This window comes from Malus domestica, chromosome 04, assembly GCF_042453785.1.
Source record: "Malus domestica chromosome 04, GDT2T_hap1".
In the NCBI taxonomy this organism is placed as follows: Eukaryota; Viridiplantae; Streptophyta; class Magnoliopsida; order Rosales; family Rosaceae; genus Malus; species Malus domestica.
In genome coordinates this window covers 15111715-15128792 of record NC_091664.1, presented here as the reverse complement: position 1 = coordinate 15128792, position 17078 = coordinate 15111715, and the positions used below count along the sequence as shown (strand labels likewise).

At 38.9% G+C, this 17078-nt stretch overlaps 3 protein-coding genes across 5 annotated transcripts; 2 read left to right on the top strand and 1 right to left on the bottom strand.

The window, feature by feature from the left end:
- Positions 1–944: 944 nt before the first annotated feature.
- On the top strand, positions 945–4672 carry LOC114824359 (uncharacterized). Its single transcript, XM_029101054.2, has 7 exons — positions 945–1403; positions 1473–1642; positions 2686–2762; positions 2886–2951; positions 3088–3162; positions 3258–3329; positions 4025–4672. Exons 1-7 carry the CDS (start codon positions 1252–1254, stop codon positions 4445–4447), a joined length of 1035 nt encoding a protein of 344 aa, XP_028956887.1. The 5' UTR covers positions 945–1251; the 3' UTR covers positions 4448–4672.
- Positions 4673–4717: 45 nt separating this feature from the next.
- LOC114824358 (phosphatidylinositol 4-phosphate 5-kinase 9-like) lies at positions 4718–10876 on the bottom strand. Of its 3 annotated transcripts, none has more exons than XM_029101052.2 (9): positions 10735–10849; positions 8402–9730; positions 7854–8021; positions 7296–7461; positions 6609–6719; positions 6248–6435; positions 5798–5955; positions 5533–5698; positions 4718–5370 (listed from the first exon to the last, which is right to left on the bottom strand). In XM_029101052.2, the coding sequence occupies exons 2-9, from the start codon at positions 9646–9648 to the stop codon at positions 5091–5093; spliced, it is 2484 nt and encodes an 827-aa protein (XP_028956885.1). In that variant the 5' UTR covers positions 9649–9730; positions 10735–10849; the 3' UTR covers positions 4718–5090. The 3 variants fall into 3 exon arrangements, with proteins under 3 accessions (XP_028956885.1, XP_070676611.1, XP_028956884.1); XM_070820510.1 differs by having other exon boundaries at positions 10694–10789; XM_029101051.2 differs by having other exon boundaries at positions 8402–10876.
- A 5201-nt stretch (positions 10877–16077) lies between these two features.
- On the top strand, positions 16078–16839 carry LOC139195010 (uncharacterized). Its single transcript, XM_070820185.1, has one exon. The coding sequence runs from the start codon at positions 16078–16080 to the stop codon at positions 16837–16839; it is 762 nt and encodes a 253-aa protein (XP_070676286.1).
- The last annotated feature ends 239 nt before the right edge of the window (positions 16840–17078 follow it).

Sequence of the window (17078 nt, the reverse complement as noted above, 5' to 3'; positions counted from 1 at the left end):
AAAAACTAGCTAATAACTTCTCATACAATGCTCAAACAGGGTGTTTGAATATACCAACGTGATCTAAACAACTCCACGAACATCCCCATATTTTTAGAAAAATTTTCCGACCACTCACGCGTCGTCACACGCCGGCCAAGGCACTACAACACGCGCAGGGACCCTAACGGAATCCCTTAACCCCGTTAGGAATATTCTGTTAAACAGTAACAGAATCCGTTAAACTAACCAACGCCGTTAGGAATATTCCGTCAAAGTTGACGGAATATTCGGTCATCCCCTACCTTAGAACTCCGGCGACCGTCGCTGGTGCCGAAAACTGGGAAATTCTTTAAACCTTCATTTCTTGTCCATTTCTCAGTCAAATTTCACGAATTATATACCAAAATGAAGCTTAAGACAAGTAGAACAAACCCTTACCAGTTTTAGGACCTAAATCTCACGGGATCTCGCCGGAAAGATCCACGATAATCCAACCAAACTTAAAACTCGTCGTCCTCGCTACTCTGACGTCCAAATTCTTCCAACGAACCACTCCCAGCCTCGTGAGGACCTCCTTAAGCTACCTATAAGCTTGAAATCCCAAAAAACACGTGATTTTACGTTTGCATGAATAGTACCTAAATCAGAGTTCGAGAGAAACTAGGGTTTTCGAAGGAGTTCTTACCTAAAAATGGTACCATTCGACTCATATGAACCTCAGGAACACGATGGTGTCCTTTAAACCCTCGATCTGCAAACTTTCTGCTAGATTTGTTTCGCCTGTACGGGAGAAAGAAGAGAGAGTGAGTTCGAGGGAGAGAAAGCACGGCGGGAGAGGAGAGATGAAGGGTTTGTGTGTGTGTGTGGTCCACGTGGGTCACCAACCACAACCACAAAAACTAAGTGCCACTTTGGTCCAAAAATTAAGGAAAACATAAGTTTGGACCACCCCTAACCTGCATAACACACACCACAACACTCACGTCCAAGGGTAAAATAATCAATTCACGTCATCGATGATTTATTTTGGGACGGGATGTGACACTATAATTTTAAACTAATTTTACAAACAAAATATCATGTTATCTATGAAAAGAAAAGAAAAGAAAAAGTATGCAGCGCAATAAATATATTAATTTCCAAATTTTCCTTCACAAAAACACAAAGAAAAGAAAAGAATGGGCAGCGAGTGTGACTGTCTGGGTACTTCTCCCAAATCTTAAACCTGTCGAGTCTGAGAGAAACAGTGGGTGACTGACAACTGAGACGATGGACAGAGAATGGGGCTCAAAGCCCGGAAGCGGAGGAGCCGCCTCTGCACAGAACGAAGCCATCGACCGCCGCGAGCGTCTCCGGCGGCTCGCGCTTGAGACCATCGATCTCGCCAAAGATCCCTATTTCATGCGCAATCACCTTGGAAGGTGTGACCCTCTTTTGCTTTCTGCTCAAATTTCACTGCTTTTAATCTGATTGTTGGTGGGTCTTTGTAGCTATGAGTGTAAGCTTTGCTTGACGCTGCACAACAACGAGGGCAACTACTTGGCGCATACACAAGGCAAGCGCCATCAGACTAATTTGGCAAAACGAGCTGCTCGCGAGGCGAAGGACGCTCCTGCGCAGCCCCAGCCGCACAAGCGCAAGGTCAATGTGCGAAAGACGGGTATGTTGTGTCTAATAAATTTTTGACAAGCATTTTGTCGGACGCTCGGTGGGCATGTAAAGTTGTTTATGATGTATAATGTGGGTTTTTTTTTTTTTTTTTTTTTTGTTTAGTTTTGTTTTATTTTTTATTTAGTTTGATTTGGGTTTTTTTAAGATTTTATGGCTGATTGGCACAGCTGGTGCATTTCAGTAGAATGTGTTTTTGGACAAGAAAATTAGGTTGAGTTAACCAAGGGCGGAACCAGAAATTTTGTTAAGGCGGGCTAGATAAATTTTAGGGGTGATATGATGGCCGCTAACAACATTTGAAAAATTAGGGAAAATTAGGGGAAGATGGAGAGGTTAGGGTTAAGAGTTAAAAGCATGAGTGTTTACTAAGGGATTGTGTTTATTAATTGAGTCAACAATTGATCTAGGATGCGTAATGGCTACAAATTAGAGTGGGAATGGATTACTAGGTTATATTTGGGTGGGCAAATAAGATGTTTGGGGTGAATTATCTTAACATATAAATGGATACATAAACATACACATATATATGGGTTAGGATCCAGGGACAAACGCTTTTGACACACATTTTGACACTCATTTTGACACTCATTTTTGTAGGGCTCACTTCGTAATGTAGTATGTTTTAGTACATCATTCATAGATCATCCTTGCAAAAACTTAGACAAATCTAAAACCATTAAGACATTCATTTGTAGTGAAGAAAATGGACAAAGAGGATTCTACAAGAAACACTACATTTAGTCCAATGGTCATATAGTTTTGGATTTGGGTGATTTTTGGTAGACATGATTTTTGAGGTAATATATAAAAGATGGATGGTTGGATCGTTGAAATACATTACGGGGTGGGCTTCACAAAAACGTGTGTCAAATGTGTGTCAAAAGCGTGTGTCCCCCGATCCTAATACTATATATATAAAATTATATATTTATTTAAATGGCTTCTTGGGCTATAGCCCATGGTAACCATTTTGTAATTCTGCCAATGGAGTTAACTATCGTAAGTATATCCTTTAATCTATGGTTGCAGTCAAAATTGGTAGGCCGGGGTATCGAGTGACAAAGCAGTTTGATGGAGAAACAAAGCAGAGGTCTCTTCTCTTCCAGGTGTCTGTGTCTGTGTTCATTGTGATATATTTATTTTCCAGAAATAATGAGTTCTCGTTCAAGGATATGTAGAATGCTAAACAGTGGATTAGCTAATGGTGTTACTATATGTATGCTTTGCAGATTGAATATCCTGAGATTGAAGATAATACAAAGCCAAGGCATCGTTTTATGTCATCTTATGAGCAGGCAGGGCTAGTTATATTAATATGAGTTTGTGGTCTGCAATTTATGGCCGTTGTCTTCTTCTACTCTTTTTTCTTATTTAAAGGCTTCAGTGAATGGTTTTGATATTTCTTTAAATGTTGACATTTCATGAACACAGAGGGTTCAACCTGTCGACAAAAAGTACCAGTATCTTCTGTTTGCAGCCGAGCCTTATGAGATAGTTGCTTTCAAGGTATATCTCATCGTCAATGCATGGGGTACTCATTCATTCTCTATATTGTTAGATTCAAGATGCTTGTTGTGCCTGCATGTTTGTTTCTGTTTCAGGTTCCTAACATTGAGATCGACAAAACTGATAAGTTTTTCTCACATTGGGATCCAGACTCAAAAATGTTCACAGTTAGTTTTCTAACCCTATAGATTTGTTTTGTTTTATCTGCGCTGCAAGAACTAGTTGAAGTGTTTCATTGGACTGTTAACCTGGTGGTTCATTAGATTGGTAAATCTTGTCCGTGGTTGTTTTAAGATATATGAACTTATAACCTTAGTGCCTGTTTCATAATGATTTCATTTTACTTTATACTTTCCACTTTTTGTGTTTGAGATGTAGGGAGAGTCTATGGGGGAAAGAAGGGAAGAAGGGTGATGGGGAGGGAAGGGAAGAAACAAGGAAGAGTGACTGAAATCAAAATCTTGAACGAGTTTTTGGTTTCTAGTTTTCGTTGTGTCTTTCGTTATACATTTGTTATACATATCTTCACCACCATCCTTCCTCAACTATTTTATGTCCCTCATTTTTACCGACATATTTCCCTTCCATCTCTAGCACAAAAATGAAAAATAAAAATTTGAAACGAAATTGTTATCAAATGGCCGTGTGGAATCCAACTTAAGAAAGCTTATATGATTCGGCAAGCGAGGCACATTTTCGGTCTTGAGTCTGTTGGCACCAATTGGTGATATCTACATAAACTGCTGCATAATCACTAGATCAGGCTGGATTAGTAAAATTAAGAAGGAAAAGAAATCCTGGCAAACTATAGGTTTTTATAGAACCCTTCTCACTTTTTCTTGTTGGATGTATCAATATGCAGTTGCAGCTATATTTCAAAACTAAGCCACCAGAGGCGAACAAACCGCAACCTCCCCCTGCAGCTAATGGCCCAGGTGCACCCGGTGTTCCATCAAGGCCTTTGCCCCCACCACCCCAAGGTCCTCCTCCTCCGCCACAAGGACTGCCTCCTGGTGCACCAATGGGAAATCCTCCTAGAGCTCCTCCGCCAGGTCCTGGATCTTTACTACCACCACCTCCTATGGGAAATGGCCCTAGGCCTATGCCTCCTGGTGGCGCTCCGCCTGCCCCTCCTCCGCCCCCAGTTGGTAATACAATGGTGAATTTCACTCCTGGCTCTCAGATGGGAAGGCCTCCATCCATGCCACCTCCGCAAGGCTTTCCGGGACAACAAATGCAGGGCCAGGGTCTTCGTGCACCCCCACCACCTCCTAGTATGGGCTAAGGGAACCTATTGCCTTGGGGTGGCAGTCCTTGTACCGGAACATCTCAGTGAAAATATTTGCAGTATGTGTGTGGAGAATGAAGTCAACAAAAATGCCCCGGTATTTCCGTTAAACTGGAAGCTGTACCTTGTTACGCTTTAATTTTTACTTTTCGATTGAACAAATCAAAGAAAAATACTTTCCTGTTACTTTGACCTTTAGATTGAAACACGACTCTTCAAGGATGTCATGTTTGTCCTGAATCCAACAGAGGAAAGGTATAATAAGAGTACGGAAATCATTTCCAAATTTATAATCATTTGTAACGGCTCGTTTGTACAAAAAAAAAAAGAAAAAGAAAAAAAAGATGGTTTGGATGTCTCTGATCGATTAAACACAGTACATTGATCGGAAAAATGGATATAGGTACATGTAAGTAAGCAGCAGGCGCTCCAAAAGTAGCAAAACCAGAGGGAGGGAGAAACAAATTCAAATCTGTCACCAAATCATTACGATGTTCAACCCAGCTGCTGCTCAATGCTGGCATAGCCGATGATGCTCCTTCTCCGGATGCTTTTGCAAACGGTCCTTGAGGGATGCAAACCGCAGGCCTTATCAAAAGTACCCTCAGATGAGGTTCTTTCTGCACTGGACACCAAATTCTTACCTTGTTAAGGCATTTGGAGGGAAGACCTTCCGGATGAATTCCAAGAAGCGCCGGGAATAGAATGTCGGGTCCACAGCGGAGATGGACAAGGAATCGAATTGAAGAGATTTGTACGCGTGTTCAATCTTCTTTCCCATGCTGTAGTCTTGCAATATATCAATGATCCCAAGATATAGCACAACGTCGTATACTTCATGAAATGTTTGCTGGTCTCCCTGTTCGCCGGGAACCTGCTCTGCCCTTGCTGGCATGTTCACACCCAGCTGGATTTGGAGCCTGCTCAAATTTGTAGACATAAGTTTAATTAGAAATGCCCTTGGTCGGGATTTTCACTTCCGAATTCCGATGCATAGCTTTTCAAACGAAGGCTTAAACGGATTCTCTGAATGGGGTCTATATAAATGCTCCATGGATGCGTTCTATTGCAGCAGATCATACCTTGCTGTACCGGGTAATAGGAGATCGACTTCCTCATAACCGGCAGATGATGCTCTCAGTCGGCTACCTCTCACATGAGGGCCAACAACAACACTAGCGTCGTTGCTTCCACGTGGGATTAAGACAAGTCCCTGTGGGTAATTGGAGATCTCGTCCTCCAGAGTCTCTGTCATTCGAACACCGGGAACAAAAAACTTTACGTTAGTCTTTAGTAATAGTTGAAAACATAACTCCATATCGTCGAGAGAAAGAGGATGACAACCACCTTCCTCTGCAAGGATTCCCAAACCATCAGCTCGAGTGGTATTATTGTAGGACGTGATAGACCGCAGATGTTGGGGGGCTCGATAATGCACTCCCATGAGAAGGCTGTAGTCCATAATGTGCTGCGCCTCCAGAAATTTACTGTCGATCTCACTCTGACTGCATAATATTCGGAAAGCACAACGAGTTACAGTAGTAATAACATATGGAAAAAATTGGAACCTAAAGCTTGAATAATACATGTTAAGCAGGCGAAAAATGACGAGTGGAAAATGTTACCACTTAGTATTGTTACAAGTAAACCGAGTACTTAAATCTGGCACTTAGAAACCACGTCGACTAAATCTTTCACAACCAACACAAACGACAATAACAGAACTACATTTTTGATTTTTATTTTTTATGACAAACAGGGGTGTGTTTTCGTAAACTTAAAAGAACTCGCACTTACGTCATTAAGGCCTCTCGCCAAGAAGGTTCGAGATAAAAAGAGTAGGTTAAATCCAAGTCCTTGAGCGTTGTGTTTTCGTCGATTTCAATCTTATCAGCAGAACGACCAAGGGATGAACCTTTCAAATCAAATCTTCGATGTATTCTTAGCTCTGTGCAGAACATGTTTCCCATCACTACAAAGCGGAACTGCAAAGCATATTTTAACGTAAAAATGTCCGTCTTCAAAATACAAGAAGCAATTTACATTCATAGAGAATCATCGCAAATAACAAGGGAATTCACTATAGAATCTCGAATGATACTATTACTGGAATGTAACGGCATGATAATGCAGATATCTAAAGCGCTGTTCCCATTACCTTTTGACCACTTGAAGGTTTAATCCTATGAAGTCCAAAGAATTTTGTGATGAGGGTGTTCTCATACGACCTTACATGATGATGATAACTAGGAAGCATCCGCAGAAGAACCTACACATCAGAACTCTGGTTACCACACCTCCAGATGATTAAAGAAAAGGGGAGGCGAAAGATGAAGAATTCGATTACAGCACATGTATCACAATTCAGCATTAAATAGATATGTTTGCTGACCATAGTGTTATTATACGAAAGATAGCACTTCCGTAACAGAAGATTATACGGTGACAGTTTCACTAATTGCTAAAGCTGGTCCTCCGCATAGACATAAGATTTGTCAAGAACCTTATTCCGAGTCCGAACAAAATTTCTGAGATGGTGGTAACCAAGTAATGACATGTCCAGTAATTCTAAAACAACTTAATTTCAATCCGCTATCCAGTTTTCTCTACATAATTCTTTTTCACAAACATTGTGAACAAAATCATGAAAATTCACAAAGGAGTATCTAAGGCGCTTTAGCTTTAGGGATTAATGAAAAGAATCAAAGGAAGCAGTTTACTGGTTTTAGTGTGAATTCATTTCCACACTGAGAAATAAGATAACTTCACAAGCATTTAGTAATTCTTGTACATCAAGTCATCAACAAAAAAATGTAGATGCACAAGCTCTAGCAGTGATACAAACCTGAACTTCAGATTTCCTGAGTGTCTTAATCATGAAACGGTCATCTTGAGATAGGAAAAACACACTACCACTTTTTCCGGGAGAAGAAAGTTCTCTGAGAGCATCATTTCCACAAATAGACATCATGTAGTCAGCAGCATCAATCTTGAACATCTCCCTCAAATTCCTGCAAAGTTGATATAAAAGGAATGATATTGAAATGTCACGACTCACAATAAAGTAAATAGGAAACTGTTGGCAGCACAGTATCTGCACAACAGCCCGAAAACATTACAGAAGTATACAATACAGTGAATACACCCACACACACACACATGATTGTGTATATGAGTAAACGACCCAAATTTTCAGGTTAAGGTTTAGTCAAGTTTTGTGTGTGTGTGTGTGTGGGCCTGATTTGGCGTCGAAGCCCACACTTGTATGATTCTGTACATACGTATATGTAATAAGTAAAACGTAGAAAGAGCACTTCTACAAACAAAAGAATATCCCCATCACTGTAAATGCATCAAACAAACAAATAGGCTACAAGCAAAACGTCAAGATAGGACAACTAACCTAAAGACCATGGGGCAATAGTCTTTCCACCTAAAATCTACTGATTGATGAGGCGGTGTCAATTGGGAGCCTTCTTTAGGAAAATTCATCCAAAAACTTGCTCGAGGCCCAAAATCTGATGCCCGGACTTCTCTCCTTTGTATTGGTGTTATCTTCCCAACAGTATACCTGGCCACAATTTAATCCACATTCAACATTAAGTTTCAGCAAACAAAATATGCAATGTACATGAGGTAAGTGATGAACAGCGGCTATCGCAATTGGACTGTAAATTTTTTCACCCCTAAAGGAGAAACCTTTTAAGATAATTAAACCCTCTCATGGAATCATACAGCTAATTTATACATATATTTTGCTTTTTTCCCCACAATGATCCCATGTTTGTCCTGAATCCAACAGAGGAAAGGAAAGACAAATCGAATTGCTTAATTAGTCTTTGCTAATACTAGAAGGGAGTAACCAATTAAGCAATTATAATCTAATAAAAAACCATGCATTAGATACAAAAGATAAATGAAGACAAAATAATACAAGTAATGTAAATGTACCTGATACCCAGCTGCAAACTGAGCATTAGATCATAGCTCCTATGACCTTTAATGATCGCTTCACCAGGTCTCTTCACCACTTTTGCTAGCTTCTTTTGTCGCCGTTTTGCCCTTCTAGATGACGAAGAAAAGCTGTTATTCATTACTAGCTCACTGATTAAGACACCCTGCATATATTCTCGTTCTAAGATTGGAATTCCTGTCTCAGAATCTTTTTCTCCACCCTCAGCTAATGATAGATCATGGCCAATAACTTTTTCGAAAGATACCTCCATACTCCAACGCCTTTCCAAGGAAACATTTCTATGTGACTGCTCCAAATTTAACAGATTTCTATTAGAGATTTTATCGGCTGAAGCACGATGAGATCCCTGCAGGCTCTCTCCAATCTTCACATTTCCTATATCCCCTGAACCAGCATTATGGATATGTGCGTTGTTCTGTTTTCTTAAATCTGGCAAGAGCCCTCGTCTCCTCAAAGCGTTCATGTAAAGTTCTTCTACTACTGGAAGTCTGCTGCCTTTTGGATAAAATGACCCTTTCCCATCTTTTAAACCGCGGGTCCAAGTTCCAACATAGATGCCTCCATCGCTCCACGTGTATACTCCAAATCCATGCATCATGCCATTCAACCAGCTTCCTTCAAATGAGTCCCCATTGGTCCATGTGAGAGTTCCTTTCCCTGACATTTTCCCTCCTTTCATATTTCCTAGATAAACATTTCCATTTACCCACGTATACTTGCCAGGCCCTTCTGCCAACCCCTGCATCCAAGAACCTTCAAAGGCATCTCCACTAGGATAGACTTGATATCCCAAACCATGTTTGAGATTCAACCGCCATCGCCCCTTATAAGTCATCTTATCCGACCCAATGTAGGTCCCTGTTCCATGCATATATCCACCTAAAAATTCGCCCTCATAAACACCACCAGAAGACCAAATAATTTTTCCATTCCCATGTCTCATCCCCCGTCTCCATTCACCCTCATATATGCAGCCATCTGACCAGACATATTTTCCCTTCCCTTCAGGGATGTTTCCAAGCACGGGTCCAGAATAGGACTCCCTATTCGGAAGTAATAGCTCCCTGACTCTAAAGGCTGCAATTTCAGAAGTATCAGCAATTTCACCATTATTTATTATGGATTCTCTGTCTTCTTTGGAAATGACCTCAAGAGACTTTGTTCTCTCTGTAAACAATCGTGCTTCTGCCGCTTTATCGCCAATGGCCGCAGGGCCAGACATGCATAATGTCACAAAGATTTCGGTTTCTTACACAATTATAGGCACTTTTAGATTCTCACATGCCGTATGACGATATAGGATTCTGTGAAAAAACTTATGAGTGACTGCAAGTATACCAGGAAACTCCTTGTCCTCTTAGTTATAAACAGCAGAAAGATTAAAGACTCTATAAAAGGCAGTTCTCAAGTGCTTAAGATGGATTTCCAACTCGTTGAACTATAAAGACTTGAAAACAAAAATATAATAAAAAGGGGGGAACCTATTGATTCTGTTAAACTCATATAACAACAGTACGACCACCAAAGACTTAATACTTGGCGAAAATAAAGAGCATCAAGCCAATACACATATGCTCTACAATTACTCCGGAACAAAAAACTTGGCTTGATTCAACCCCGTGAAAAATATAATCGGAAGAGATCAAATTTGAACTAGCGAGCGCACATTACTTATCCAGAAACACATTTTTAAAATACACAACTTATAAGAAGAAGCAGAAAAATGTTTTTGCACTATATCTCAGAAGTTCAGAACACAACAACTGTGAAAATGCTTAATGATCTTTCAGGGATTCAGTCAACCAAAGCCCATAAAATCATCAAGTGGATAAGTTCGATATTGCAGCTAAACTTTCTCAATTCCCAACTCATCCAAATCATAAAATAAGTTTGCTTCATGCTGCAGCTAAAATTTCATTCAATTAGTGCCTCTGAAAATAAACCAAAATCCGGGAGATATCTGAAAGAGCATACATTTACATCCTCCATTCATTTTTTCTATGAAAACAAAGCATCCGCAAAATGATATACTAGTGCTGCCGTTCAACTTCCTTGTTCAGTAAAAGCTCATCCAAACTTTTCAGTTGACTTTCTACCCTCTCATTTCCCAAAAGCAGAAAACTTGGGCTGATTTCAGCTCCAAAATCCAGGACCCAAAAAGCCAAAAGTCTCAAAACAGAAGGCAATTCCACTAAAAAGTCAAAACCCAACCCACAAAAGCAAATCAAAGACTCAAAACTTTTTGCAGAAAAGAAGAAGAAATATACCAGAGAAAATGAAACGAGGAGTGAGAGTGAAGGAGCCTTACAGGGGCAAGAGCGGTGGCTTTCGGGGTCTGAAGCGCTCTCTCTCTCTCTCTCTCTCTCTCTCTCTCTCTCTCTCTCTGCTGTGTAGTTTTTGGGTTGTGGATCTAAAATATCGATATTATCCCGATATTTTCATTGAAATTTTCGTGTTTTTGGACTATGAATATTTCTGATATCATTGATATTTTAAACTTTGATAGGAACTCTACGTGGTCATAAGTCACTCATATATCTTACCATGTAATGTATGAAGTGTAAAATATTGTACTAATTCATTATATATAAATGATTATGGTGTGTTCAAACTTCTTTCATTAATTACTACATATTTTCTACATTCATAATGTTTGCCACCTCACTATATAATCAACTTAAATCAGTTAAATTCATCATACAATGCATTTCCTTCCAATTTTTTATGATAAACTAATAGATAATTGATTAAATAGACATCCTGCAAAGTTTCAATAAAAATTTTCAAGTTTTTCTTATAATTTCTGTGGTTTTTATTCAATTTTTATTGATATCAATAATATTTCAATATTTCTATCGAAATTTTCGTGTTTTTAAACTACCGATATTTCCAATACCATCGATATTTTAGACCTTGATGATGATCAAATGTTTGCGAATCCCAAAGCCAACTGTGTAGCCTGAGACGCACTCGACAATACTTGCCGTAAATATCGTCCAGCTTTTACATACGATTGTTGCTTGAAATGACAATACTGCCCGCGTTCATCGTTGGTTTCTATTTTTGTGCTCTCTCGAACGTTACGTGCCCAAATTTCCTAAAGAGGAAAACACAAACTTTGAAATTTCTTTGGTTTCTCTTTCACTATTTAGCTGAGTTAATACGATGTAATCACGCTTGCGTCACATGAAACAGATATCATTTCCGTAGACGGATGATGATTCTCGCATCATATTCGTTCATCATACATCGTGTAGGCAGTTTTCGTTAGGTACTATTTGTGTTTAATTTTAAATAATAAAAAAATCAAAATAATTTTTGGCCATACAATCACGATGAACGGATAGAAGGTAAGGATCTCTAACAGAGAGGATCTAGATGGGATCCAAATTCTTAGTAGACGATGTTATTCTAGAACAACAAGCATTCAAATAGTTTGGTCATAGTAGTGTCAATATGACTTATGTACAACCTAAAAACGAGTCCTATAAAACTTTAGGCGTTCAATGTTAGAAATTGAAATCTCGTGTCCTATTTTAGAAATTTTTTTCTTTGATCAAGGGCTAATTATGAAAGTTACTGTAAACTTAAAAGGTTTAAAACGCCAGTAGCTCTATTCTTTATTGATATCATGTTGATGTAGTATACTCAAAAGTAACTCTCAAACATTCTAATATGTGAGTTTTAATTCAAGCAACAATGATATAGGTGACTTCAACCGAAAAATAGACAATGCTATTGGTGAAAAGTGTAACATCTTAAACCGGCCGTTTTGTAATTTCAACTTTTCGAAAGTCAATGCCTTGTTTTTGGGTCATATAGGATAGTGGAAGACGACCAAAAGTTTGAAACTTTCAATCCAAGTTGAACTCTTAGAGATGCATTCCTTAGGATCGTTGATTCTTCTTTGGTGTACTATTTAACTGCGGGACCATAGGTGCGTTTCCACTTCATGCATTTACCCAAGTTGCAAGGGGAAGGAGATTAGTTTTTCTATTTTTTGCAAGGAACAATAGATTGATATTTCATCGATCATCTCAAATAGATGACCAATTGGGTACAATGCTCAAGTGGCCAAGAAAATTATCTGGACTGAATTCACTCAAACAAGACAACTATAGTAAACCCTTAAACAGATATACCATATGTATAAAAACTACAGGTCACCCATAATAATTTGTCACAAAACGATAGACACAACAAATTTGTCTCGGCGGCTACAATAGGTCATTGTTGAATAATAAGGTCACATAAAGTCATTGCAAGTAGACAAGACCAATAACTCATCACTCAAGGTGAAAATCATATCCATCCATTGCTGTAACGCAACCACAATACTCGCTAGACAAGACAACAAAACTAAACTAAACTACCATGAGAAGGGAACCATTAGTCTGCTCATTTCGGTGGAGGGTAAGGACACTCTGGCTAAGGCTACCTGCAATGTACCGCTCAAGTGGCATTTGCAACATCCACTAGTCAAGCAAGGTGGTCGAGCTGCCAACTTTGAAACGCAATGGCGGAGCTGGCAGATTTGACAACGCAGGCAATGCGACCGCCAAATGATCGAAGATTAGTTTATCATCAATGTATGAGATACCTCCCAATAAATAATGTATGATTACTATGTTAATTTTTGGTGCGTCCACTATGTACTTTTTTAATATTAATATTGGTTTTGTGCCTATATACACTTTTAGTGTGAATCCTCAATTAAAACGGCATTTGGAAAATACATACTTGGAAAGGACTTGTGGAGCAAAAAGTCTGAATCTATAGTAATAAAGTTTATTTTCTTGCTATACCCTATTTAGAAATGAAAAATGCTTGTATATATCTTGTGGAGAACATACTTGTCCATTCACTTGTGAATAGCGATTAACGTATTTTTAAGGTATTTTTATTATCATTGAAAGATAGTATTTGCAAAATATCATTCAATTTGGAGATCTTTTAATCATTCATATGTATCAAATAAATGAAAGTTTATCATGAGAATGCTAACCGTCAATATGTCCAACACACATGGATGATTGAATAGTCTCCAAATTGAATTAGTTTTTTTTCGGTAAAGATGGTCTTTAGATCATAATAAAAAAATATAAATTGTTCTAGTTAAGAATATTCGTACATTAAAAATAAATCAATAACAAACGAGTGAAAAAGTAGATTCTTCCATTGAATGGGTACAACTATTGCCCTTTAGAAATAATCAGTTAGGTAGGGTGGTTCCTTCAACAAATCCAATTGGTGCCCAAGTTAAATAATAAATAATGTGTATATTGACTTACCATGTTTAGAAAGTTTAAATAGTACTAATCACTTATTAATTAAATTAATTACTAAAAGATAAAGCAGTTGCTTGCATGTACCTGTGGCTCACGTAGCAAGCCCTATTTTCTGAACCCTAGGGTTTGAGTTGGACCTCATTGAGCTGTTAAAGCAATTCCACCGGGGAACTAATAGGCTGGCACCCAGCCAAAAAAATTGCCTGACACCCAGGCTTTGCACTCCAGCCTAGCAGATTGGCTGGCACCTAGCCCAAGCTAGGCAAGAGACCGGCCCTGAATCGACAGACCCATGGGCTGCCTACATGACGCAGGCTGATGTTAGTCACTTTTTTTTTGTGTGCCAGAGAGTGAGTTGTTGTGGAGGTTGAGGAGTAGAGTTGGTCGAGGCGGGAGAGGGTGTCGGGAGGGAAGGAGCCACAGAGGGAGAAGGCAAATCGCCTGAAAGTGATGATCCAAGTTCGTCCAAAAATCTTAAAAAAAATGCACCGACAACATGTTTGTATCAACGCAAAGGTTTCCAACACGATTTATAAGTTAGAAACCATAAGAATAGGATTGAGAACTTACCCAGGTGAAATACAAGAGATTTCACCGAGAATTGGACCTTGAACTCGTCGGAGTTTGTCTGTTTTCCTTTGTTATAATCACATGTAGGAAATTAAGCCCTCGAATTAACCACAAAAATTGCAACACAACAGGATTTAAAGCTTAAGAACACAATACAGTGATAGAAACATCACCTGGGTTAGAGATTGAGAGCTCAAGCTCTCGGCTTCAATGGTAGGACCTCGCACCATGCACCAATGCCGCATGCAAGGCCATGGTTGGGTTTCTTGAGCTCCAGGGATTACAAAAATAATATTTTGTGTTTGATTTGTTGAAGGTTTGGAAGAGGAAGGAGAAGGAGAGCTCACAGGAGTGAGCTGGAAGAGAGAGAGAGAGAGAGAGAGAGAGAGAGAGAACCGGTCAAATGAGGGGAAAAAGGTCATTCTTTTAAAGGTCCAATTGGACATGCATTTTATTTAATCATATTTTAATAAAATGGACTAGGCTATTTTTTGTTATGGGTAGAGATGCGTTTGGCCTATTACTGTTCATTGGGGTCTATCACTGTTCACTGAGTGAATTAAATAGGCTGGATGCTGGCGCATTTGTTTAGGAACATAATTGCTCTTATGGGGATGGTCTGGTCCACTAGAGTTCATCCTTTAGGTGACCTTGTAGTGCGATTAGGTTGCTCGCGATACCTACCTTGGTACTGCATGTTGGTTCCAGAAATGTCGATGGCTTTTCTTAAATTCAAAGTTTGAATATGGCGATTGAGAGAAATTATTTCCTGCGCACGTGAGTGGGTTATGCATGACTTATATTATAATGTATTTTTATTATATTATCAATATAATAACGACATAATAGTTATATACCATTTAAAAATACATTATCAATACTTTTTCAAAAAAAAAAAAAAACATTATCAATACACTTTTAATACGGATTGTGTGCAAACTATGCACACAATCCGCATGCTCATGAGAGAAAATTTGTGGTGTTAGGTAACGATAAAAGTCGAGCTTTGTTGAAAACATTAACATTTGAAAACATTAGCAGTTAAAAACATTGGCATTGTTATGAATGCCCACACACACATTGTCAATGTTCTTGCAAATTGAAATAGACTTTGGAAACAAAATGATTGTTTTCAAAACATGCGATGTAAATTTCAAACTGTAAGAACCTGTTTGTATGGAGCTACTCTATAAATAAAGTGCTCCGACTGCAGTTAAAGGATATAGAGAATATACAGGGAAGAAAGAAAAACTCCAGTATCTATTCCTCCCTCTTTTATTTGTCATCCTCTTGTGCTATAGTTTCAGTGTGATATTTTACACCTACTTTACTCTTGTCACTAGTAAAGGTTTCTGCATGGGGACATGCCATCTTACATGTTGCATCATCGGTTCGATTGAGACCTATAGCCAACCACTAATACTCCACAGTATAACTTGTGTGTGGGCATCAGCCAAACATTTCACATTTACGAGTTTTTGGTTTTGCTGTTTATGTGCCTATTGCACCCCCACAATGCACTAAAATGGGACCTCAACGTAGATTGGGAATTTATGTGGGTTTTGATTCACCATCTATCATTAGATATTTGGAACCCTTGACAGGTGATATGTTTACAGCTCGTTTTGCTGATTGTCACTTTGATGAGACAGTCTTCCCGTCATTAGGGGGAGAAAATACCGTTCCAGAAGAACGGAAAGACCGTTCCCACATTGTCTCATTTTGATCCACGTAGCACTCAATGTGAAAGTGAAGTGAAAAGGATCGTTCATCTTCAAAGCATTTCCAATCAAATGCCAAATGCATTTAATGATGCTATGAAAGTGACAAAATCACATATACCAGTTGCAAATGCACCTACAAGAATTGATGTCCCTGTTGGACAAAAAAAAGTGGCAGCGAATGATTCATTTGGTGCATGCATGAAGCGTGGTAGACCCCTAGGTTCAAAAGATTCAGCCCCTCGAAAGAGAAAGACAAGGGTACATCTGAATTCAAATGAAATCATTCATGAAGAGAAAATGGATGACAAATCCACAATTCATGGTTCTGTACTTTTAGAAAAAGAAAATGTCATTGATAAGACACATGTCCCTGAAGAGACAGCAGTACATGAGAGCAAAGAAATCTCCATCCATAATTATGCATGTACTAATGAATTGTGGGATCGGAATGAAATAATCATTGATGACATGTTCGCATTCGCAATAGCCACTGAAATCATATTAAGTGATGACATTGAGCCCTGTTCTGTTGATGAATGCAAACAGAGACAAGATTGGCCTAAGTGGAAAGATGCAATCCAGGCAGAATTAAATTGCTTGAAAAGGCGAAATGTTTTTGGACCAGTAGTCCAAACCCTGACTGGTGTAAACCCCGTGGGTTACAAATGGGTATTCACAAGGAAACGCAATGAGAAAAACGAGATTGGAAGATATAAAGCAGGACTCGTTACACAGGGTTTTTCGCAAAGAGGAGACATACTCTCCTGTAATGGATACAATTACGTTCCGTTACTTAATAAGTTTAGTGGTTTCAGAAAACTTGACATGTGACTTATGGATGTCATCATCGCGTATCTATATGGAGAATTAGATACTGACATATATATAAAAGTCCCAGAAGGACTTAAATCGCTTGAAACAACTAACAAATCACGAGGTATACTCTCAATCAAATTAAGGCGATCATTGTATGGGCTGAAACAATCTGGACGAATCACGAGGTATGCTCTCAGTAAGTATTTGATCAAAGAAGGGTCTATCAACAATGTCATTTGCCCTTGTGTATTCAT

Excerpts from the sequence above, each read along its gene's own strand:
- LOC114824358 (XM_029101051.2), bottom strand. The coding sequence starts at position 9,648 with ATGTCTGGCCCTGCGGCCATTGGCGATAAAGCGGCAGAAGCACGATTG. Across the intron at positions 6,720-7,295 it reads TCAGGAAATCTGAAGTTCAG|GTTCTTCTGCGGATGCTTCC; the intron begins GTTTGTATCACT and ends TCTGATGTGTAG. Across the intron at positions 5,956-6,247 it reads TGGCGAGAGGCCTTAATGAC|TCAGAGTGAGATCGACAGTA; the intron begins GTAAGTGCGAGT and ends AATATTATGCAG.
- LOC114824359 (XM_029101054.2), top strand. The coding sequence starts at position 1,252 with ATGGACAGAGAATGGGGCTCAAAGCCCGGAAGCGGAGGAGCCGCCTCT. Across the intron at positions 1,643-2,685 it reads GGTCAATGTGCGAAAGACGG|TCAAAATTGGTAGGCCGGGG; the intron begins GTATGTTGTGTC and ends CTATGGTTGCAG. Across the intron at positions 2,763-2,885 it reads AGAGGTCTCTTCTCTTCCAG|ATTGAATATCCTGAGATTGA; the intron begins GTGTCTGTGTCT and ends TATGCTTTGCAG.
- LOC139195010 (XM_070820185.1), top strand. The coding sequence starts at position 16,078 with ATGCCAAATGCATTTAATGATGCTATGAAAGTGACAAAATCACATATA.